The sequence below is a fragment of the Amyelois transitella genome, chromosome 28 (genome assembly GCF_032362555.1).
Source record: "Amyelois transitella isolate CPQ chromosome 28, ilAmyTran1.1, whole genome shotgun sequence".
In the NCBI taxonomy this organism is placed as follows: domain Eukaryota; kingdom Metazoa; phylum Arthropoda; class Insecta; order Lepidoptera; family Pyralidae; genus Amyelois; species Amyelois transitella.
Window position 1 is genome coordinate 2,707,280 of NC_083531.1, and position 25,903 is coordinate 2,733,182.

Sequence of the window (25,903 nt, forward strand, 5' to 3'; positions counted from 1 at the left end):
ACTTAAATTAGCGTATTTACCATGATTGTTTTGTCTCCAATTCTTCGCTACTATGTGGTTTAGCAAACTGGCTTTATTTATAAACCTAAATTTAAAAAAACTATATTGAAATTTGAGTCTCTTCTAATGATGTAAAATTTTAGTTTTTCTTCAAAAGTTCATCAGTTGTATAATGTATCTGTAATAAAAATATTTAGAGAGCTAGTGGTAACCCGTGTAATGAGAACACGGAAGGAGGAACAGCAACCGGATGTGACCGTAAGACCGTCAGCATTTATAATGTTAAGTATGGATGGATATTGATTCTCTTGAAATGTTAATTTTCGTGGAATGTATAAGAAATGAGATTTTTCTTTTGCTAAAATGAGATTTAGAATCAGATTTAAAACTTAAATCGAAAAAGACTTAGCTTAGTTTTATTTATGACGATATTGTAAAAAAATGTAAGTGTATATCGTAGCGTAATAATCATAGCGACTGATTTTTGTAATGTGCAATAAATTATGAAATATTCCAAGTAATTCGAGTTGTTTCATTAAAAGAACATCATTCAATAGTTAACTTTTTGCTCGGAGTATTTTTTCGTGGAATTTTTTTGGAATACCTAACCTATATATCGATACTCTCCTTTTTTAAACTTTCCAAATTTCTAAAACTTTTTCCTAAGTGTTGAAAGGTGTAAGTACGAACACTTTTCTGAAAACCGCATCAAATTCGGTTTAGCGAAACGCGAGATAATCGCGGACAAACACCTACGTATGAAGGTACAGGTCAAGCTGAGAATCTCCATTTTTTAGAAGGTGGTTAAAAACAAAAATAAAATTTCTTTTCTGCTGGGACCAACATCTACCAATTGTCTGATCAACCTTTACATGGGAGAGTGAAATATATTTTTTGGATTTGCTCCAATGCTTATAAGAAAACCTTCTGGGTTTTCTCGTCGAAATGCTGTTAAAATCCTTAATTTACCATATATTCACCATGTAAATGCTTACTGAGTGACTGGCAGACAAGTCAACAGCCCTATAAAGACCTATAGGCCTCCTGGAGCTTTTTGGCTAAATGAAAGAATACCTAGATTAAAAAAGTGACAAGTTGCCAGCCCATCGCCTAAAAGATGAATCCCAAGTTTATAAGCCTTAGTCGCCTTTTACGACATCATGGGAAAGAGATGGAGTGATCCTATTCTTTTGTGTTGTTTTGTATGTTTTACTCTTATGGTGCAATAAAGAGTGTTATCTATCTTTTTTTGGTGCCAGGAACCACACGGCAATCTGTGCTAAAAATATATTTTGGGGGCGTCCACGGCACCCAATAGCAGATGCATTACTGTCAATATTTCATATTTTTTTTTATAAATGAGTGTTTTTCACCTCAAATCTGCCTGGTACAATATTTATTGGCTCAGTAATTTTGAGATATCCTGATCAGTGATCGCTTTTATACATACAATTTAGATTTAAAAAAAAAACAATAATTCCATTTATAAAAATAATCGAGATGCTGATTTACTCCTAGATATATCAAAAATTTCATTAATATTTTGCAAAATATCATTTCTGCCTTTTATTCTGCTGTATTTTTTTGACGAAATGCCTTTATTTTTTGACTTTTTACTCTTTGGAGCGACATACTTCATTATTGTGTCCATTCTTGTAGTCACATCTGGTAGTGATAAAATAATCTTGTTATTTACTATTATGGGGTTAGGTTTGGTCGCAACCTCTTTTCAAAAGAGTAGTTTGTGGTCGAAAATCCTTAGGTTGGTGTGGTTTTAACGCGATGGAATTACTAACCCGAATTGAATCTTGATCACTTTCTTGAATGCACATATTTCCTTACAATATTTTCCTTCACCATTAAGTTAGCAGTCGAACTAATGTACGTAACCCAGAAAATAGTAGTTCACATGTAGATGGGATTACTAGAATTTATGACCTTGGAACGGTATATTTAAAACTAATCTACTATAATAGCCTAGAGTTGAACTTTAAAATACCCGTTAAATTTTACTAAATTGAGGCGTGTGTCAGTCATAACCTACTTATTTAACCTCAATTTTTGCCTAAAAATTTATACTTGCCATGTACTCTAAAAAGAACAAATAAACCTACCAAAATTCAGTTGTTTCTTAAGTGGTGGTTTACATTGATTCATACGCCAAGTTTTCTTCAAAACAAACACAAGGAAGGCTGCTAGTAGTCCATAATATTACCTGTAATTGATAAGGTGCCCGACTAATGCGTGTGGAAGAGGCACAGGTATTAATGACTCTTCTTGAGCTATGTACATTAGTTTATATGCTAACCGGTGAGCCAGCCCAGGCAGGCAGATGGGAGTCGCTTCGTGTACAAACCTGACTTACCTTATCCAGGATCATGGACAAAAAAGCGCCAAGATGTAACCGGAACCAATGCTTGTAGGAAGAAGAGGTTTATTTATTATTAGTTGTGAATCTAGGTCTTTATTATTACGAAGATTAGGCACTATTTATTATCAATATTGTCTGGTTGTCATCATCAAATTCTATGATGTTTATTAAGTATGCTTTTATTCACAAATGGCCCTTAATAAGTAATTTTAATCAAACTTAAGTCTTTTAACCTCATTTTCAATTTGTCTCAACAGTAACTCTCCTTCCCTTTTTATTGCTTCTTCACTTTTCAGTTCAGGTTTCAATGAAGCGAACCTTCTTAATATTACTTCCTTTCCATTATCTGTTGTCACTGTACTTTCATCTGATTCTTTACGTTTCTTATATTTATTTGTTTGTTTCTTTTTATGTTTGAGTTTTCTAGTTATCTTTTTAGGTCCCGTTTGAGCTATTATATTTGGTTCTAACGTATGTGTACTTTGAATTTCCATATTGTTGTCTTCATTATTAGGATCATTTGCTGATGTTGTACTTTTCTCTTTTATTTCTACCTGTAGTTCGCGATCACCTTTTTTGTTTGGTTTTATAATATCAATAGATAATGTATCTTTTTTAGTTTTTATGTTTCCCACCTTCATTTCCTTTTTTAACTTTGCTTCATTTTCAACTTTAATTTCACTTTCAGTATTAAAATGACCAAAAATATTACTTACAACAATCAGTTCATTTAATTCTGTTATTAATTTATTTCTAGCGTCATCGCTAAGACTTTTTAATCTTTTGAAAATAATGAAATTAAGCGCTCCTTTAATTATTTTCTTTATGTCTGTATGATTTTCATTGCCGCCTGTAATATCCGTAATTATGGCCTGAAAAGGTTTTCTGTCGGTTCTGTTATAAAACTGATCAGCAAAACTGACGACTTTTCGCAAAATTGTATCATGATCGTTCATAGCAGACTTTATTCTTGATTTTATATCGTTAACCGACATGGTATCCCAATCACGGAGGCTTTTCAGGAAACCTATTTCAATTTTTTTATCCCTGAACAATGATTTGAACTTTGAACGATTGATAAAATCGTTAATTACAGATTTTAACGATGCTGTTACGTTTCTAACATAATCGTCATTCATATTTAGCAGTGCACTCCCCACATTCTCCAAGAATTTTGTGAGTTCTCCAGGTCGTTTGGCTCTGTACTCTGGTGCTACGGCCCTGAAATGTCTGTCCAAGCCGAGCAATACAGATTTAAGATTGTTCAGTACTGAGTTTTCGCGGTACAAGTCGCTTGGACGAAACAGAAACGATGTTTCAACGTTTATATGTACAGATCGGGGGTCCACCGCAGATGTTTCTGAATAGTATAAACTTACTTATTATGATTATTTCTTAAATCTCAGCGTCAGTGGTCGAGTTGGTAAAGTGCCCGGTTTAAAATGTGTCATGCGCAGAAAGTCACGTGTTCGGCTATGTACTAAACACTATTTTCGAAGTTATGTAGATACATAAGTTTGAATAATAACCCATGCTCTTACAGTGAGGGAAAACATCGTGAGGAAACCTGCACATTCAGACAACTGGATGTGTGACCATGATCGATCCAATACGGGTTAGGTTGCCCTGCAAAGGTGCGGAGGTCAGATAGGAGTCGCTTCGTGTTAAAATCTGATTCACTCAATCCAGGATCTTTGGTCAAAGGCATACCACGGGCTCCTCTCTAAGAGTGGTGGGGATGCAACCGGTACTAAAGCCAGGTGGAGGAAGACTAGTGTACATGGCCGATTTGGGATTTGAACCTGTGCCCTTTTGAGACACACGCATTTAAACCGGGTACCTTACCGATTCGGCCACCGACACTCAATATAGTCATAGGTTAGTGTTAAAATATATTTACCAAAGATTTGTAGAACTAATATCCATAGAAACATGTCTTTCCGCTTGCGAAATCATACTATAAATTGTGTAACGCAATACACACAAGTTAGTATAATTTTATTGCCTTGAAATAAAACTACTTTGTATTTATTTACGTGAAACTTTCTACCAAACTACAAAAAATATTATAGGAAATATGTATAAAATTTACAATCAACAATTCTTTAGGAATAATTTGTATCCAGGTGAAAACTTATTATTTTTTCTGCCTGATTTGTGTAAGAATAAAATAGGTATAAGTGTTTTAATTATGTTTTTTTAATTACAATACCTATTACAAATCTCTATATATTTATTAACATATCTAAAGCCTAAAGGAAACTGATATTTTTGAACCTTAATTTGTTCCTATGTATACTATATTCTGATATGTATATATATTTTTGTAGTACATAGTTCTTATATATATACTACAAAAATACATATCTTTTTTTTTATATATGGGACAAATTACACTGATTGAGTTAGCCTCGATGTAAGTTCGAAATTTGTGTTACGAGATACTAACTCAACGATACTATATTTTATAATAAATACTTATATAAATAAACATCCAAGACCCAGGGCAATCAGAAAAAGTTCTTTTCTCGATCCCGGTCCTCGATCTCGATTCGAACCCGGGACCTCTGGTGTCACAGACAAGCGTACTACCGCTGCGCCACAGAGGCCGACAAATTTTTTTTTTTTCTGTAGTATCTACCTATTACGCTTTACTTTAGATTACCGTCCATTACATCTACATCCAAACAGATAAACAGACTCGCATTTACATATAATAAAAAGTACAGTTTTCAATAAAAATAAAACGATCAATCATCAACAAATTTCGTTTATTAATTCGTAACATTACTGAGTTGCATGCGCTTGGTGTAGCAACTTGTTGTGCGTGTAGAGGGCGGCACTGTGCGCGAACGTGGCGGGGCACACAGAGCACTGCAGCGGCCGCTCGCCCGTGTGCGTGCGCACGTGCGAGCGGAGGATCGAGAGGGTCTGCCATGGAAATACTTGGTATTAGTATAATTGTTACCAAGTCAACGTTACCAAGCAAGGGAAAAGTAATGTAATTTTTTAAATTAAATTTACTATTTATAAATACGTCACGTCAATCACGTCGATATCCCTCGCGGGGTACTGTCTACCCTAACTCTACTCTAGGTACTGCCAACAGTCTTAAAGACTGATAAGCCACGTTCAGCTGTTTGATAGAATTGAGATTCAAATAGTGACAGGTTGCTAGCCTGTCGCCTAAAAGAAGAATCCCATGTTAATAAGCCTATCCTATTTATAAATACTACAGGTAATAACACGTATCATAGCTTAATTTTACCTCGGACGTTTTAATCATGTTACAATGACAGAGTCACTCGGTGACAGAATAAAGGTGCGCGTTTAAATAGTATAAATACAACGCGAAAGTTTAAAATGCTATTTTTGCCAATGGTCTAGCGCCCTGTCACTATCTGAATCTCAATTCCTTCATCAAGCCACCCAGCTGATCGTGGCTTTTCAGTCTTTTTGAAACTTTACACTCTATCAACCTCGTAAGGGTTAAGGATGTGATAATATGTACTTATGTGTTTGTTACGTGTTATTTCGGATACAAACATTCAAGCCTTTTTTTCCACAGGGCCAGGACTGCATCTTTTTTTCATCGCAAATGGGAGAAGTAGTCTGCTTTCTCTTCTGGGAAAGATTTTATGAACATAGTATGTTCTTTTTTAATCTATACTAATATTATAAAGCTGAAGAGTGTTTGTTTGAACGCGCTAATCTCAGGTACTACTGGTTCGAATTAAAAAAATATTTTTGTGTTTAATAGACCATTTACCGAGGAAGGCTTTAGGCTATATAACATCACGCTACAACTATTAAGAGCGAAGAAATAATGGAAAAAATCGGGGCAAATTATTCCTCCTTAAGAGGCTAATTAAATGATGCCCAAAATAACTATTCCACGCGGACGAAGTAGCGGGCACAGATAGTTTAATATAAAAGGCTAGTTTAATACAAAAGGCTATTTACCGTGAACCCCCTGCCGCAATGGTCGCATATCTTGTTGCGCGGCGGTCGTATCTTCTCGTGAACGAAGTTGGTGTGTTTCTTCAGTGCCGCTTTGTTCATGAACACCTGGATTTCGAGGACAGATTTGATAGGAACCGTAAGGTCTCCGGCACAGAAAAGAACAGGACCACTCGATTTCTTTCCCATGGATGTCGTATAAGGCGACTAAGGGATACGCTTATAAACTTGCGATTCTTGTTTAAGGTGAGCAACCTGTCACTATTTGGATCCCAATTCTAATATTAAGCTTAACAGCTGAACGTGGCCTTTTTCAGGTTTTTGCAAGATTGTTGGCCCTGTCTACCCCGCAAGGGATAAAGATGTATTATGTATGTAAATTGGAGCCAGAGGTTTTTCACGGCATCACCATTCACACAAGCACATTACCTACGCCTTTATCTTAATTTTATGGCTCAATTCTCATGAGACTCAAATGCATAAAGGCACGTTTACATATAGATAATTGGTTTAGTGATAGAATTGAGAGATAGTGACAGTTCAGAGTGGCAACTTGTCACAATCCCTCTCAATTTAAGCCACCAACTAACCTGTCACTCTGAATCTCATTTCCATCAATGAGCTGTCCACTTTTTTGAGATTGTAGGCTCTGTTTAGTCCACAAGGAAAGGAGAAACATGACTTATTTAATGACTTTCATAATTTGCGGGGCAAAAAAAGTAGGTATTTAAAGTTAAAACAAACCTTGGAACATCTTCCGCATTGGTAATTATTCTTCTTCAGATGAACGAAGTCTATGTGCTCTAGCAAAGTTGGTTTGGTGCGGAATCGCGCGCCGCACTCGTCGCATGTTACCCTTAAAATTAAATTATAGAGTTCCCACAACTATGAATACTTACAACTTTACATTTACATACCTACATACATATGGTCACGTCTATATCCCTTGCGGGGTAGACAGAGCCAACAGTCTTGAAAAGACTGATAGGCCACGTTCAGCTGTTTGGCTTTATTATGGAATTGAGATTCAAACAGTGACAGGTTGCTAGCCCATCGCCTAAAAAAGAATCGCAAGTTTATAAGCCTATCCCTTAGTCGCCTTTTACGATATCCATGGGAAACTTTCCCATGGAGTGGTGTCCTATTCTTTTTTGTATTAGTGCCGGGAACCACACGGCACTTTAAATTTACTAACTTATATTAATTCTTTTGAAATAGGTGTGTAGCGGGAGCACCTACGTCGGTGTATCATACAAAAGTGGTAATTAATACTGTGACCTATGATGTGATAAACTTTCAATGATTAAAGATATTATTATATAGATCAACTATACTGTGACTATATAGGTACCTATTGCTCTGAGAAATAGTTCTTATACCTATACTATTTTGTGGCTATATACCTGTAGCGGTAGCGATGATTCGGGCTCGACCGCCACCAAAGGGAAGATCTTCCGCCAGGCTAGGTGTGACGCCTGGGGAACCGCGCGACACACGATGTTGTGTCGGAGGTTGTATAATATACAACCTTGGACACAACATCCAAAAGATTTCACGGATTGAAGCTATATATTATATAGCTTCAATCCATGAAATCTTTGCTTGCGCGATTTAGGTTTTACGCTGTTTTTGACTGATAGCGTCGCGTGATTTTATTTTTGTGACTTGTGGCGTACCTATATGTAGATTTCGCCACATAGGTCTTCAAGAAATTTTTTTTGAGAAAAATATTTGATTGTTTGTCTGATTTGATTATTGTAACTAGGTAAGTATAAAAATAAATTGATACGTTTAGTAAATAACAGAATCATACGAATATATTTTCATGTACCTACGCTTTTCGGGACGAACAATAACTACGCGCGAAATTCCGCCTCAAATATATCTTGTATGCTAGCAGTAAACTTTGTGTCATATGATTAATTATCTATGAGTGTCAATGTCATTGTCAAGAGAGATAGACTAACAGTTTGTAACGGACATACAATAAATCAGTTTGTGATGATCATCATGTGACCGAAGCTCGAATGTGTTTTATGAAACAAAGTTCAATATTACGGCGCGCCCTTGGGAAAGGAGGACCCGTGCAGTTAGTACGGCACATCTATAGTTTAGAAGCACTCTTGGTCCTAGATGATGTGTCAGATCGCTGAAGTTATTTATATTATGTTGTTGTTTTACATTAATACCTACGCACAACTCATTATATTCATTGGGATTCTATCTTAATTTTAATTTTCCCGAGATTGTCCCGCAATCAGTTCCCGCCATTATTCAACATTTTTTCACTAACCATTGTCTGACATCTGTCACAGTCATTCTTTTTTTTTTTCAGATACGCACCGATTGACTAATATACAGAATAGTTAGGTACTCACTTTTTAGCATCTCCTTGGTGAGCGGAATGCGTATTCAAATGATGTGTCAGATTGCTTTCAGTGTTGAAGTGTTTGTTGCAACGCGCACAATATGCATTACTGTTGGTGTGTGCGGACGCGATGTGCGCTAAAAGTCCGGAGCTCGAGTTGTACACTTTGTTGCACGTCGTGCAGGAGAACACGCGACTGGATTGCTTGTGAACTGTGCTGGAACAACATACATATACATACATACATATAATCACGTCTATATCCCTTGCGGGGTAGACAGAGCCAACAGTCTTGTAAGACTAACAGGCCACGTTTAGCTGTTTGGCTTAAAGATGGAATTGAGATTCAAATAGTGACAGGTTGCTAGCCCATCGCCTAAAAGAAGAATCCCAAATTTATAAGCCTACCCCTTAGTCGCCTTTTACGACATCCATGGGAAAGAGATGGAGTGGTCCTATTCTTTTTTCTATTGGTGCCGGGAACTACACGGCAACATACATATAATCACGTCTATTTCCCTTGCGGGGTAGACAGAGCCAACAGTCTTGAAAAGACTGATAGACCACGTTCAGCTGTTTGGCTTTATGATGGAATTGAGATTCAAATAGTGACAGGTTGCTAGCACATCGCCTAAAAGAAGAATCTCAAGTTTATAAGCCTATCTCTTAGTAGTGCTGGAACAAGTTTTACATAAAGTACTTAAGGAACGAATTACACAGATTGAACTAGGCTCAAATTAAGGTTCCTTGTAACATGAGGAACTACAATGCAAGTAGGTAGGTAACTTTTATAAACTAAACTTAAATAGAAGTCCAAGTCAAGTTCAACACTGAGTGTAATTCTTACTGCTACACCAAAAGATACAGTTTTGCCTCGATGTGAACTAACCTTAAGTGCAAAGTAAACAGTCGAAACTTACTACATGTGAACTCTAAGCCCCGCGCCGTTGAAAAAAGTGCTGCTGCATAAGGTACATTGCTGTTTCGGCTTGTGCTTGTCTCTGTGGTAGCGGTAGCTGCGGTGCGATCTGCAACGAATTCATAATTTTAACATTATCTAATTTAATCTAACAATATTTTATGTATGTGCCTGCAAGAGCAATATCATCATAAATTCATCTCATCATATTGCTATTAAGGTCGGAGTGGGAAGACCTAGACGAACATATCTTAATCAAATTAAGGACGTCCTGGTAAAGGGTCAGGTCGAGAGTACTTGAAACCGCTTATCTTGCATGAAGAGAGTTATGAATGTGGATGAAGCGAAAGAAGTATGCAGACATCGTGGCAAGTGGAAAGATGTAGTCTCTGCTTATAAAGACCATTTTTTAAATAAAAAAAAAAAAAAATATGAGGCAAAGAGAACAATGACAAAAAAAAAAAGAAAGTGTAAACTCACGCGGTAGTGAACCCGCAGTCGCGGCACGTGTACGCCGCGTCAATGGCGCCGTGTTGCGCGCTGTAGTGCGTCAACACGGAGTACACGTTGTTGTTGCGTTTGCCGCAAGCGCAGCATTCGTATCTTAAAAAAAAATAAAGTTATCTATTAATTTCATTATTTTTCTTATGACGTCAGTAAAAAAAAAAATAAGCTACCTATTAATTTCATTATTTTTCTTATTACATCATTTAATATGTTTGTTTGTTTGTTTGTAATATCTTTATTGCACGGAATTTTACCCAGTTACAAGGAATACTTAGTTATGTTGGCCCTCAAGGATGTATAATTTTACCCGTTTTTTTTTCACATTTTCCATTATTTCTTTGCTCCTTATAGATTATCTGTCCTCCTTCCTCGATAAATGGTCTATTTAACACAAAAATAATTTTTCAACAGGAAACAGTAGTTCGTGAGATCAGCGCGTTCAATCAAACAAACAAACTCTTCAGCTTTATAATATTAGTATAGATAATAAATATGTTTACTATAGGTATATAATTATTATCACTTACACAAAGGTACCTAGTCCGCTCAACCCAATGGCAGACTGTTAGATAATGCTATTATCATTAAGTCCGCCTATTGTACTTCACAAATTGTAATTGTTACCATAAAGAATAAAAAAATAAATAAACTTAGTGTTATTCCTTTAGGATATGGGCTAGTTGGCAACCTGTCATTATCCGAATCTTAATTCTATCAACAAGCCATTAAGCTGAACGTGGCCTTTCAGTTTTTGCGAGACTGTTTGCTCTGTCCACCCCGTAAGGAATAAAGACGTGACTGTTTGAAGGTATGGACTAAGGAACTTACAGTTTTAAATAGTGTTTACCTTTTGTAATGTCTTTTGACGTGCTCCTTATATGAGTTATCGGATCCCAAAACGGATTTGCATATTTTGCAGGTGAAACTGTTCTTTTTCTGAAAGAATTAAAAAAGTAATATTTTAAGAAGTAAGTTTTTATACTTATGCAATTTTGTTATTTTTTATGTTGATTAATTTACATGTGCTTTGTGTCGTGTGGTTCCAGGCAGTGCCTTGCTGCCCTGGTATAACTAAAATGCCGTTATCTGCCAAATCCTTGTTTTAAGTAAAACGTCAAAAAAATGCGGTAAAAATTTAAACCGATGCCATTCATCAATGAGAACGCCTATTTATGACTTTAAAGGTACCAAAAAGTCGTATATACAGATCGAAAGAAATTTTTTTTCTTATTCTACTAGTAAAAAGTAGAAAATCGCCCTGATGTCAGATAACGGCATTTTAGTTATACCACGGCAGCTTGGGGTCCCCGGCACCAATAGAAAAAAGAATAGGACAACTCCATCTTTTTCCCATGGACATCGTAAAAGGCGACTAACGGATAGGCTTATATACTTGGGATTCCTCTTTAAGGCGATGCGGCATGACAGGTTGCTAACCTGGATTGATTTTAATCACAATTCTATCATTAAGCCAAACAGCTGAACGTGGCCTTTCGATCTTTCGATGACAGTTGGCTCTGTCTACCCCGGATTTATGTAGACATGATTAATGATATGTTATAAATTTAAACATATCGGAAAAAGAAGAAGAAGAAAGCCCTCAAGGATGAATAATTTTCCCCGTTTTTTTCACATTTTCCATTATTTCTTTGCTTCTTATAGTTGCAGCGTGATGTTAAATAACCTAAAGCCTTCCACGATAAATGGTCTATTCGACGCAAAAATATTTTTTTACTTCGAACCAGTAGTTTCTGAGATTAGCGCGTTCAAACAAACAAACAAACAAACTCTTCAGCTTTATAATATAAGTATAGACTACAATGCTGTAGGTATTGCAATAGTAGATCTATAATATAAGTATTTATTTTTAAAAATAACAAATTTTTGGTTCAAGTAGGTATATATGTGGAATGAACCGCCTGCGTCTATATGCCCATACCTACAAGTACAATCCACGAACATTCCCAAGTGAAATAAACGGTTATCTGTTGAAAAGAGTACGTTGAGATGGTTTGGTCATGTCGAGAGAATGGACGAGGAAAGACTAACGAAAGGAATTTATAATGCAGAGCTGACTGTAAAAGTGGGATAGGGCCGACCTTGTCGAACTCTCAAGGGTCAAATTTCGAAAGTCTTAAAAAAGGGAGTTAGGAGTACCCGTAATCGTAGAATGTGCTTGAAAAGAGTAGGTACCTAATGACTGACTAAACTGATGCAATAGAGAATTTGAAAAAAAAATGAGTGTGGAGGAAGCGGGAGAGGTCTGTGAGGATCGTAGCAAGTGGAATACCATAGTCTCTGCCTACCCCAATGGGAAACAGACGTGACGGTATGTATGTATCTGTTGTGTCAGGACAGTCATGAAACAACGTCTTCATCATCAAATGCCATCACTATGTAATATTCAATAAAAAAAAATAAGCCGTGTGATTCCCGGCGCCAATTAAAAAAAGAATATTACCACACCATCTCGTTCTCATGGATGTCGTAAAAGGCGACTAAGGGTAAGGCTTATCAACTTGGGATTCTTCTTTCAGGCGACGGGCTAGCAACCTGTCACTATTTGAATCTCAATTCTATCATTACGCTAAATAGCTAGCAATGTGGCCTATCAGTCTTTTCAATACTGTTGGCTCTGTCTACCCCGCAAGGGATATAGACGTGATTATATGTATTTATAGAATAGAATAGATTTTTTTTTCAAAATTGGATACAAGGTATCACTTATTGACGTCACATCGCTTAAATTAATCATTATTAAATACTAATTATAACTACTACCGCTTCCATATACTTCTGTAAAAAAAATATACCTTATTATGTCTCTTCTCAATATGATTCTTAAGATTCATCTCATGGTCAAACCCACAAATGCAGTCTTCACAACGGAACGGTAGTTTGAGGAACGAGCCTCTGTTCCTGTCTCGCTCCCTCTCACTAAGCATCTCCTCTTCGCTCAGGTGGACGACGCGAATTTTACCATTGTATTTCTCTTCCATTTTACTCTTCTTTTTATTATTATTTTTGTTATTCTTGGGACGAGCTGTTTTAAATAATGTGATCTGTAGGTATTTGTGTATATGCTAGCTTTTACCCAAGACTTTGTTCCCGTTTGTATAAATATTAAAAAAAAAAACAATAACATTTATTTACTTAATTAAAAAAAAAGTAGTCCAATTTTATCATTTTGTAGCAATTTTAAACATTTTAGTAGCAAGAATAGGAGGAAGAGGTTGAAATGCTACTATTTAAATCTCATTTTCATCATTAAGCCATACAGCTTAAAATGGCCGTCAGTCTTTTCAAGTTTTGTCGGCTCAGACTAAGGACGTAGATATTAATAACATGTACTCATTCCATACCCAAAATCTCCTTCTTGATCTGTGATAACGATAAATCCACATCGGAGTCATGTTCTACTTTTATTTCTGTGACGAAATCTTCGTAAACAAAGTCTTCTTGAACTTCCTTTATTGGCTCTGAACTGTCAGTTATGTCTATGGTAGAAATTTGCAGCAGTTTGGTTGGTTGTGGTTGGTTATTGGTCTGAAAAAAAAACATAATTTTATTATGAATTCCATCTTTAAGCTTACAGCTTTCAGTCTTTTCAAGACCATTGGCTCTGTCTAGCCAGCAATGAATATAGACATCTTTTTCTCTTCGGGGTAGACAGAGCCAACATGCACAAAAAGACAAAGTAAGTTAATGATGGAATTTAAATTCAAATAGTGAAAGGTTGCTATCCAATCGCCTACAAGAGGTATCCCTAGTTTAAATTAGCCATTTTGATTTATATTTGTCTTTAATCTGCACAGCACTGCAGTTGGAAACACAATGTTTTTTTTTTCTATAGTGCCGTGTAAGTAAAGTAAAGATTAGCCGTGTCGTTACCCACGGCAAATCTTAATTCTATTATTGCCATTCATGAACCCATCTGAATTTACCTGGTTATTGAGGAAAGCGAAATTCTCTTCAGTCTGTCGTCGAAATAATTCAAACTTCTTGAGCGTATAGTGGCAGTAATTGCAAACCATTAGTTCTGAAAATTCAATCTGAAAGAAAAAAACAGATTTATAAACCCATCCTTAAAAAATGTACTCTTCACATAGCGTTTTTGGCTTCCTCGATACAGGCTTGACTAGTGCGGAAACCATAGTTTAATTAACATAAATATAATCACGTCTATATCCCTTGCGGGGTAGACAGAGTCAACAGTCTAGAAATGACTGATAGGCCAGGTTCAGCAGTTTGGCTTAATGTTGTTTTATTCTAAGGTGCTGGAAATCACACGCACAAATGTATACTATATTGTAGCGGGAGCGATGATTCGGCTCGACCGCCACCAAAGGGAAGATCTTCCGCCAGGCTAGGTGTTATGCCTGGGGAACCGCGGCTCCGACCATGTTGTGTCGGAGGTTGTATATATAGCTCCAATCCGTGAGATTTCTGAAATCGCGATTTAGATTCTTCGCTGCTATTGGTTGAGCGCGTCAATTTCTTCGCGACGATTGACAGTTGTTGTGTGATTTGATGTTGTGGCGAGTGGCGTAGAGATGTCGCCACAGTACTCCCCCCCAAGACCGGAGGTCTGAAGTCTTGATCTTGCTGTGCAATCTGTGCTTTCAGTAGCTTGCAAGTGCCAGTTGTCTTCCAGTGAGTCGGAAGTTGCTCGAAGTCCTAGTGAGTCAGGAGTGAGCCGTTGCGTTGCTCGTAGTCTGCGGTGAGTCGAGACAGTAGAGCGAAGTCGACTTGTTGGCGCCGGGAGAAATCGTGCAGAGCTGCCACGCTGGAGAGAAGAGCGGCAGTCGAAGAGATCCAGGCGTGGGCTGCGGTAGATGCGTCGGTCGCTGAAGTCGATGAGAGTGAGTGCGGGTGGAGACAGGACCAGGAAGCTCGGTGAGTCGGCTGCGATGGACCTGCTGCGATACCCAGTTGCTGGCTTGCTGTGAGACTGCTTGCAGAGTGAGGAGTGATGCTGAGGATTGGAGTTGATGTTGAAGAAGGTTGCTTCCAATCACGTCGGGGTCACCAATGTAGCGGGAGCGATGATTCGGCTCGACCGCCACCAAAGGGAAGATCTTCCGCCAGGCTAGGTGTTATGCCTGGGGAACCGCGGCTCCGACCATGTTGTGTCGGAGGTTGTATATATAGCTCCAATCCGTGAGATTTCTGAAATCGCGATTTAGATTCTTCGCTGCTATTGGTTGAGCGCGTCAATTTCTTCGCGACGATTGACAGTTGTTGTGTGATTTGATGTTGTGGCGAGTGGCGTAGAGATGTCGCCACAATATTTTAAAGTCATTTTACACTATTTTTGATTCTATGGATGTATAAAACTACGATAAAAAAAACTTGAAAAGAAAAACAAACATTGGTATGAAGTCAGCCATCTTGGTTTCAGATGCCAATGTGTTGTAGCATCACTATAAATGGTTTTTCTGCGTATTCACGTACAAAATATTATAACATAATATGTAGGAATTTGTGCCGGATTAATCAAATAGAGATTTCAGTTATTGCTTACCTTAATTTTAAGGAAATACTCCAGAAATCTTGCATGTTCACAGTTCGACAAATGAACCAATGAGACATTCTGATTCAAACACGAAATGCAAGCTTTTCTTGAATATAATTTATTAACCAAATCTTCATCTCTTTCGCCGTCAGTGTTATATTTTGTTTGATACTGAGACATTTTATTTTAATTGTTATTTGAACAATAATAATCTAATAAACTAGCCAATGCACCATAGCAGTAAATACGTACCTTTCCATGTTAAATGTATTCATATACATTTAACATGGAAAGGTATGTCAGCAGCAGTTTTCTTATCATTTGTACACTTTATAAATGAAATATTACTTTAATATATTTTTTTTATTAAAAAGATTATGACCATTTTAAAAGAATATTTATAAATACGGTCGAAAGGTCAATAAAAAGTAAAAGTGTTTCAAACGGTATGAAAAGTAAATAGCGTTTATTGGAATGTAAAACGTTTTGTTTTGTCTGGGTATCTTTAAATGAACCAAATTGTTTCGACATTGTGTTGTCTTAATAATATATTTCGAAATACAATCGTTTTATTTATAATTTATCTGTGTTTTCTTTCTATTTAAACAATGATTAATAAAATACGACAAAGATATTGTAACGTTTAATACAGACGAAGACGTTGATGAATAAATGTGTCCTAAAATCACTGTAAACAAATTAAAACGCATTTGACATTTCTCCCTTCATGGTGAAATGAAAAACTCTGTATCGAAGCTTTGATTTATTTAAGTTTTATTTACATTTATTATTATTATGTTAGTGAGTTAAAGTTACACAATATGTCGCTTGTATCTTTCTGTTGTGGTTGCCTGAACAACGATAGAAAAATGACAAGCATTGAAGAGTTTTGGAAGACACAATATTTAGGCGAAATAATCAACGAAGTGAAGGTAATGTAAACATTGTTGTATAGTTTTATTTATCTAAACTTGGCCTCGAGTCTTATGATTATTGGCTCTGTCTACTCGCTTTTTTCTATTGGTGCTTTGTGGTTGCCGGCACCAATAGAAAAAAGAATAGGACCACTCCAAACAGCTGAACATGGCCTATCAGTATTTTCAAGATTGTTGGCTCTGTCTTTATTACCCAAATTCATGATGCAGAACATTTTGTAGCAATTGACAAAGCATGTTGCTCATAACTTGTATTTTTTTTCGTTTCATTTTGTAAATAACTTTCTTATGCTGTAATGTGTCCTTTCAAATATAGATATTTTTTCAACTTTCATATAAAATTATATGCATCTACAACATAAATAATTATCTGTTTAAATAGGGATGATGACAAGGTCTTTAAACAATATTAATTAGTTAATAACATGATGGAATACACATAATTAAATATGTTACTTGAATTTTTAGTTTTAATTTTGATGACCTATATGTTTTATATTCTTTCAAAGTATGATGGGAAAGTCCATTTGAAAAAATCTAAATTATTTTAATATAATTATGACAGGAGTGAATAAACAAAAATAGGAAATAACTTTTATTAAGTCATCATATCCATTAACGCAATAATTAAGGTAGCTGCCATACATATAACATATATATACACGAATAATATACTCAGTTATGACGTCACACTTGAGTAGCATTTTGTACGTTTTGGACTCATCCAAATAATGTGTTATGTTACCTTGTATATCTCGGGTAGTTTATTGTTTATTGATGCCATTATTTGACCAATGTTTTAGTAGTTGTGAAACTTAATTAACACTTAACCAAAAAATGTTGTCATCATGCTTATTATTTGAGACAATTAACAAGATAAAGGTACGAACAGCCAGTAGTTTGAAAAATCAGCCTGATATGTTTTTGTTTCAGATGCCAAGTCAGCCGAGTGAGCCGTTACAGCTGTGTTACGAGTGTGATGCGCTGCTCATGAAGTTTGTGAAATTCAAGCAACAAGTGACACATTCTTTTAGTGTGTTGTGTGAATATTCACAGAAGGTATTTATAATTTTATTTAGTTTATTTCACAATAATTGGTTTTCTTTTATGCAAAAAATACTGAATAGTATATGTATTTGTTTCTCATAAGAGTTGAATGAATTTTAATAAAGCTTACACTCATAAATTTTACTTCTATAGAGCGCCCGCGACAGATTCCGTTCTTCCGTTACCATGAGAATTTTGGGGATGGGCTAGCAACCTGTCACTATTCCATCATACAGCCATACAGCTGAACGTGGCCTTCCAGTCTCCTCGAAGCTGTTTGCTCTGTTTACCCCACAAGGGATATAACCTTGACTTTATGTATTTTATTTTTCAGAACATCGAAATACAACCCGTACCGCCAAAACTAACATTAAGCCATAATATACACAATATAAGTTTTCACCCTGATTCTCCTATAGGGGAAGAAACAGTTCACGAGATAAAACAAGAGTTCGAAGTGAAAGTTAAAATAGAGGATAATGTGTCGATAAATTCTGACCATTATGATGACGACAGGCCGCTGACAGAGTTGAAAAATAAGAAAAAAACTAAAAACAAAAAGAAAAAGAGAGAAATAGAGTTGTATAGAGAAGTGGAGTTGAATTTGGAGGAGTTAGAAGAGGAGAGACGACAGCTAGCAATGAAGGATGATTATGTGAATGCGATGTTTAGATGCGAATCTTGTATAGTATCGTTCCCTAACGCTGATGACCTAAGTGATCACGTCAAGTTAAAACACGAACTGGTGAGAAACATATCTTTTTTTAAAACAATCTAGTATTTTAAAAATCTAAAAATTACTAGTATTTAAGTAGTAGCCGGTATTCGAACCTACTGGGTCACAGTTAAGGCGCACTTCCGCTGCACTTCTTAGCTCTTGACATGTGTGATAAGGGTTGTTCACCCTCAAAATTTTTTTTCATCTAGAAATTATTTAAAAAAATATTTGTATAGCAAAGCAACGTTTGCCGGGACAGCTAGTCCTACTAATATTATAAATGCAAAAGTTTACTTACTCTTTCACGCAAAAGCTACTGAACCGATAACGATAAAATTTGGTATGTAGACTGAGACTGAAGACCCCAAATAACATATAGGCTACTTCTTATCCCGGAGTTCCCGCGGAATTGATAGGGTTTCCATGCGAACGAAGTCGTAACTTATATTTTACAAATTCCAGCACGCCACACACAAATGCAACATATGTAGCCGAACTTACTCATCAGAGGTCTCGTACAATTACCACGCGAACAAACACACGCGCCGTTACGAGTGTACATCTTGCAGTGACAAGTTTAGTAGCAAGCGAGCTGTGGTCAAGCATTATGAGCACGCGCATTGTTGTGGGTGAGTCTGTTGTACATACATACATACATATGGTCACGTCTATATCCCTTGCGGGGTGGGACAGAGCCAACAGTCTTGAAAAGACTGAATGGCCACGTTCAGCTATTTGGCTTTATAATAGAATTGAGATTCAAATAGTGACAGGTTGCTAGCCCATCGCCTAAAAAAGAATCCCAAGTTTGTAAGCCTATCCCTTAGTCGCCTTTTACGACATCCATGGGAAAGAGATGGAGTGGTCCTATTCTTTTTGGTATTAGTGCCGGGAGACACACTGTATTAATAGTATATTTAAGAGTCTGTTGTAATAGTATATTTGTCCCTTGCGGGGTGGACAGAGCCATACAGTACCGTTGTTGGTAAGTCTGTTATGATAGTATAACGTCTTTGTCCCTTGCGGGGTGGACAGAGACAACAGTATTCCGTTGCGGGTGAGTCTGTTATATGTCTTTATCCCTTGCGGAGTTGACAGAGCCAATAGTGTACCGCGTGCAATGACAAGTTTAGTAGCAAGCGAGCTGTGGTCAAGCATTATGAGCACGCGCATTGTTGTGGGTGAGTCTTTTATGATAAGATATGAGAAACCTCTAAGATATGAGGAACCTTTCAAAGTGAGTTAAAAATAAGATTTATTTAGATTATTTGAATAGTGTACCGCGTGCAGTGGCAAGTTTAGTAGCAAGCGAGCTGTGGTCAAGCATTATGAGCACGCGCATTGTTGTGGGTGAGTTTGTTATGATAATATAAGATATGAGAAACCTCTAAGATATGAGGAACCTTTCAAAGTGAGTTAAAAATAAGATTTATTTAGATTATTTGAATAGTGTACCGCGTGCAGTGGCAAGTTTAGTAGCGAGCGAGCTGTGGTCAAGCATTATGAGCATGCGCATTGTTGTGGGTGAGTTTGTTATGATAAGATAAGATATGAGAAACTTCTAAGATATGAGAAACCTATAAGACGTGAGAAACTTCTTAGATATGAGGAACATCTAAGATATGAGAAACTTCCTTTTAACTGACTTCAAAGTCAGTTAAAAATAAGATTTGTTTGCCGAAACATGTGTACTGTACATAATATATAAATGTATTTAAATATATAATAGTAAACGTCTTTGTCCCTTACGAGGTGGACAGAGCTAATACTGTACCGTTGTTGGTAAGTCTGTTATGATAGTAAAACGTCTTTGTCCCTTACGAGGTGGACAGAGCCAATACTATTGGTAAGTCTGTTATGATAGTATAACGTCTTTATTTTTTGCGGGGTGGACAGAGCCAGTAGTGTACCGGTCGAGCCGAATCATCGCTCCCGCTACTCTTACACTTGTGGCCGTACGTTGATGTCAGTCAGTCAGCTTTTATGTATTTAGATTAAGTTATATATTTTATCTGATAGATAAATCTTATTTCTGGTAAAATAGTCTACGTATTTCTTTTCAGGCCTGAAATTCCACATACAATATTGAAAGTGGACAAAAATAGCGATACGAATGATAGGTGAGTTTGATTCAATTCTACATTTGTTAACATATATAAAACATACATATATGTATATAGTCACGTCTGTATCCCTTGTAAGGTAGACATAGCCAACAGTCTTGAAAAGACTGAAATGCCACGTTAAGCTGTTTGGCTTTATGATAGAATTGATATTAAAATAATGACAGGTTGCTGAAGCACATCGCCTTAAAAAAGAATCCAAAGTTTACTAGGGACACGCCCTTAGTCGACTTTTACGACATCCATGTGATCAAAAAGATGGAGTGGTTCCTATTTTTTCTTATCGGTGCCGTGAACCACACGGCACAAAGTGGAAATAAATATTTATTTTACTCATTACCTACCTACGACTTAGGTCGCCGACGGTACCAGGAGAAAATGACGAGTAAGGAGTTAGTGTTTTGGTGTACATCGATAGTGACTTAGTGTGTGTGATGTTTTGAATTGGGGGTATTGACCTCAATAGTGATTTGCCACGTTTCAAATAATTAAATTTTATTGACATGCATTTATGAACATGGTGATAAGGACCAGTATTAGATGTAGGTAGAATCTATTAAAGGTATACCTAGTTTCCACCCACTTCATATGATAACCACAATAAATAAAATAAATATATACGGGACAAATTACACTGATTGAGTTAGCCTCGAAGTAAGTTCGAAACTTGTGTTACGAGATACTAACTCAACGATACTATATTTTATAATAAATACTTATATAGATAAACATCCAAGACCCAGGCCAATCAGAAAAAGTTCTTTTCTCATCATGCCCTGACCGGGATTCGAACCCGGGACCTCCGGTGTCACAGACAAGCGTACTACCGCTGAGCCACAGGGGCCTTAACAATAACTCTTTCAGCTCCAAACAAGAGGCGTTCCCTTGCGAATTGTGCCACAAGATCTTCAAATGGAAGACTTCTCTACGGAAGCATTTGGAAACTCACAGGATTGAGATGGGTCAGAAACGCAGGCCTTATTGCGAGCCTTGCCGCCTCTCGTTCTCAACGTCAGCCAATCTGCAGAAACATGTCAAGACAAGTTCCACTCATCAGATCAAGCTCAAATTGAGGTGTGTAAATAAATAAATATAACCTACATACATACATACGCAAGTGATATAGACGTGATTACATGTATGTATGTATGTGTATATGTATTATAACAATATTTATCAAACAGAGCCGTGTGGTTCCCGGCACCAATAAAAAAAAGAAAAAAAGAAGAATAGAACCACTCCATCTCGTTCCCATGGATGTCGTAAAAGGCGACTAAGGGATAGGCTTATAAACATGGGATTCCTCTTTTAGACGATGGGCTAGCAACCTGTCACTATTTGAATCTCATCATAAAGCCAAACAGCTGAACGTGGCCTATCAGTCTTTTCAAGACTGTTGGCTCTGTCTACCCCGCAAGGGATATAGACGTGATTATATGTATGTATGTATGTTTATCAAACAGGAAACTACAAGAACTCGAGCCGTTAGACGAAGCGACTCCGTCTCTGATCTCCTCGTCGGTGCGTCGCTCTCTACAGCAATACGCGTGTCCGCATTGCGACAAGAAGTTCCAGTGGCGCGGGAACCTTTCCAGGCATATCAATAGCCACAAGGACAGGTGAGATCATATGTACATATATATATATACAGGGTGACTTTCAATTCAACTGCATAAGGATATTTAAAAACGTTAAAAGAAAAATATCGGTTCATATTTCAGAAAGTACGAAAAAAAATAAAAGTATCAAAATCCACGATCCTAAATACGTCATATCACCCCGGCCGGCGGAAAAGCGACGCGTAAGATTCAGAGGTCAACGACACAATTCATTCAGCTGAGCGATCTCGACAACTCTGTTCTTTACTTGATCTTGATACTAGAAAAATAATTTATTTTTCAGACATTTATTTACATGTTTAGTTTGAATTTCTTTTTGTAGTATTGGTCTTTAATAAAGCGTGTGACGTAGTTTTTAAGGGTTTTTTAAATGTGAAAATGATGACGTTTAATTTAAATAAAATAGGCTCAAACGGCTCAGAAGCATGGGTATAGTCTATGTTTAAAAGAATGCAGTTGTTTTAAATGTCACCCTTTATATTATAATAATTAAATTTGTTTCCAGGGCGAATGGCGATCTGGTCTGCGAGCCGTGCAACAGAACATTCTCGTCTATTGCGACTTACAAACAGCATATGGCGATTAGCAAGAAACACGTCAGCGAGAGCGATTACAAGTAAGTTTTGTATGTTATACTAGCTGTTGCCCTCGACTTCGCCGTAAACGTTCACTAAAAACATTAATACAAAAAAAAAATCACATACACCCTGTATAACCTTAGAGGGGTGGGCGGATACATTTTTATTTACCAGTTTTTGAATTAGATTAAAGCCGTAACGTCATAGAAACTGCATCAAAATTGGAGCAATAGTTTGCGCGTGATGCAAGTATAAACATGTAGACAGACGGAATTTTCTAAAAATGTAATTTTTTGCTTATGTTAGCCTTAAATGGATCCCCTCATTCATCATCATCAGACATACATTCATACATATAATCACATCTATATCCTTTGCGGGGTAGAGAGAGCGAACAGCATCGATAAGACCAATAGGCCACGCTCAGCTGTTTGGCTTAATGATAGAATTGATCATAATAAAAAATCAATTTTTTCTTAAATTGGTTATCATGCTTATTAACCTACCTCCTAGATATGATGGCTCCATAAAAAGTTTCCTGTTAATAAAAAGACACCCTGTATAATCAAATTAAATGCTTTTTTTTCCTAACTTCGTTTTATTTAGCTTTCATTTATACAACATAGAAGAAAATGCTGCAGTGCAGTTTTTTATCACATCATCTGCACTGACGCCATGGAAGCGGCAGTAAACATAGTTTTAAGTAATTTATTTGACATCAACCAATGTTGTGAAACCAAAAGATTTGACAATTATTAATCGATATGAATTATCCTATAATAATGAATAAAAAAATTTAATTTGAATTTGAATTCGTTTCTTCAAACTTCAGCATGCAAACTTATTATATAGCTAGCTCACTTATAAAGATAAAACATAACATAAAAATATACATTTCAGACACATGTGCAGCGATTGTGGAAAGCGTTTCGCAAACAAGACTCAGCTCAAAGACCACGTGGACTGGGAACACCTCAAGAACTACACGCACACTTGCAAAGACTGCCACAAGGTATATAATAATATAAATAAATGAAAATCTATACTAATATTATAAAGGTGAAGAGTTTGTTTGTTTGTTTGAACGCGCTAATCTCAGGAACCACTGGTTCGAATTAAAAATTCTTTTTGCGTTGAATAGACCATTTATCGAGGAAGACTTAAGGCTATATAACATCACGCTGCAACTATTAGGAGCGGAGAAATAATGGATAATGTAAAAAGAACGGGGAAAATTATTCATCCTTGAGGGCTTCAATGATGCTGAAAATAACTATTCCACGCGAACAATGTCGCGGGCACAGCTAGTAAATAAATATATACGGGACAAATTACACATATTGGGTTAGCCTCGAAGTAAGTTCGAGATTTGTGATGTGATGATTATATGTATGTATGTATGCATCTTCCTCCTAATGTCTATAATCGGAAGGTCATATTGAAGTGGAAATCTTATTGAACAATTTTGCAGGTATTCAAGAGCTACACCTCACTATATCTACATAAAGAGGTGGTTCACAGGAAAGATGGCGCGGGCCACCTTTGCGACCACTGCGGGAAATCTTACCCGGTATGTTTCTAATTTTTTAATGTTATACATACATACATACATACATAAAATCACGCCTCTTTCCCGGAGGGGTAGCCAGAGACTACCTCTTTCCACTTGCCACGATCTCTGCATATTTCCTTTGCTTCATCCACATTCATAACTCTCTTCATGCAATGTTATACTATCATTAAGTGCCGTGTGGTTCCCGGCACCGATACAAAAAAGAATAGGAACACTCGCATCTCTTTCTAATGGATGTCGTAAAAGGCGTTTGAGGGATAGGCTTACAAACTTAGGATTCTTTTTTAGGCGATGGGCTAGCAACCTGTGTCTAGTTGAATCTCAATTCTATCGTTAAGCCAAATAGCTGAACGTGGCCATTCGGTCTTTTCAAGACTGTTGGCTCTGTCTACCCCGCAAGGGATATAGACGTGACCATATGTATGTATGTATCATTAAGCCAAATAGCTGAGCGTGGCCATTCAGCCTCTGTTGCCTCTGTCTACCCCGCAAGGGATGTGGACGTGACCATGTGTGTGTGTGTGTGTTTAAAATAGTATAAAATAATTAAAAACATTGTTTCAGAACAAAAGCAAGCTGCGCTGTCATATCACAGCTCTTCACAGCGGCACTTCGCCTTACCACTGTAGCATATGTCCAGCTCGGTTCAGCTGGCACTCCTGCCTCTCCAGACATGTGAGAAGAGCTCATCCCAAGAGGAAGAAGGAGGAGTGATGTGTGTGAGAGATTTTGTAAATTTTTAATAACACTTAGAAGACTCTAGATGGCAAAATGGTACGTCTAACTTCTGATATATGTTGTGTACGGGGCAGTACAGTTGGCACTCCTGCCTCTCCAGACATGTGAGAAGAGCTCATCCCAAGAGGAAGAAGGAGGAGTGATGTGTGTGAGAGATTTTGTAAATTTTTAATAACACTTAGAAGACTCTAGATGGCAAAATGGTACGTCTAACTTCTGATATATGTTGTGTACGGGGCAGTACAGTTGGCACTCCTGTCTCTCCAGACATGTAAGAAGAGCTCATCCCAAGAGGAAGAAGGAGGAGTGATTTGTGTGAGAGGTTTTGTAAATTTTTAATAACACTTAGAAGACTCTAGATGGCAAAATGGTACGTCTTACTTCTGATATATGTTGTGTACGGGGCAGTACAGTTGGCACTCCTGTCTCTCCAGACATGTGAGAAGAGCTCACCCCAAGAGGAAGAAGGAGGAGTGATTTGTATGAGAGGTTTTGTAAATTTTTATTACTAAAAATAAAAAATAAAATGGAACGTTCCACTTCTGTTGTATTTTGTGTTCGGGGCAGTACAGTTGGCACTCTTGCCTCTCTATATGATGATGATGATATATGAGAAGAGCGCATCCCTGGAGGAAAAAGGAAGAGTGATGAGTGTGAGAGAATTCGTATATTTTAATTATTAAAAATAAAATAGAACGTCACACTTCTGATGTATGTTGTGTTCGGAGCAGTACAGTTGGCACTCCTGCCTCATTCCCAGAGGAAAAAATAACGAGTTTGAATGATTCTAATGATGTGGTTTTTCCTAAAATGACGCTAATTTATTGTGTGATCGTCCTAAAATGTGTGTTGTGTCTTTGTAAGGAAATAAAATAATTGATAAGTGTAATAAAAAAAAGTCTGATATAAGTTTTTGCATTTTATTACATGTC

At 36.9% G+C, this 25,903-nt stretch overlaps 2 protein-coding genes across 2 annotated transcripts; one reads left to right on the top strand and one right to left on the bottom strand.

Moving 5' to 3' along the window:
• Positions 1–5,145: 5,145 nt before the first annotated feature.
• LOC106134374 (zinc finger protein 62 homolog) lies at positions 5,146–15,901 on the bottom strand. Its single transcript, XM_060952530.1, has 11 exons — positions 15,650–15,901; positions 14,070–14,177; positions 13,485–13,671; positions 12,939–13,171; positions 10,973–11,061; positions 10,099–10,221; positions 9,620–9,727; positions 8,710–8,916; positions 7,076–7,187; positions 6,335–6,439; positions 5,146–5,302 (listed from the first exon to the last, which is right to left on the bottom strand). The coding sequence occupies exons 1-11, from the start codon at positions 15,818–15,820 to the stop codon at positions 5,159–5,161; spliced, it is 1,587 nt and encodes a 528-aa protein (XP_060808513.1). The 5' UTR covers positions 15,821–15,901; the 3' UTR covers positions 5,146–5,158.
• A 469-nt stretch (positions 15,902–16,370) lies between these two features.
• Positions 16,371–25,399, top strand: LOC106140656 (zinc finger protein 28 homolog). Its single transcript, XM_060952525.1, has 11 exons — positions 16,371–16,572; positions 17,509–17,634; positions 17,957–18,367; positions 18,803–18,969; positions 20,404–20,460; positions 21,328–21,537; positions 21,927–22,082; positions 22,588–22,698; positions 23,561–23,672; positions 24,132–24,230; positions 24,798–25,399. The coding sequence occupies exons 1-11, from the start codon at positions 16,462–16,464 to the stop codon at positions 24,945–24,947; spliced, it is 1,710 nt and encodes a 569-aa protein (XP_060808508.1). The 5' UTR covers positions 16,371–16,461; the 3' UTR covers positions 24,948–25,399.
• The last annotated feature ends 504 nt before the right edge of the window (positions 25,400–25,903 follow it).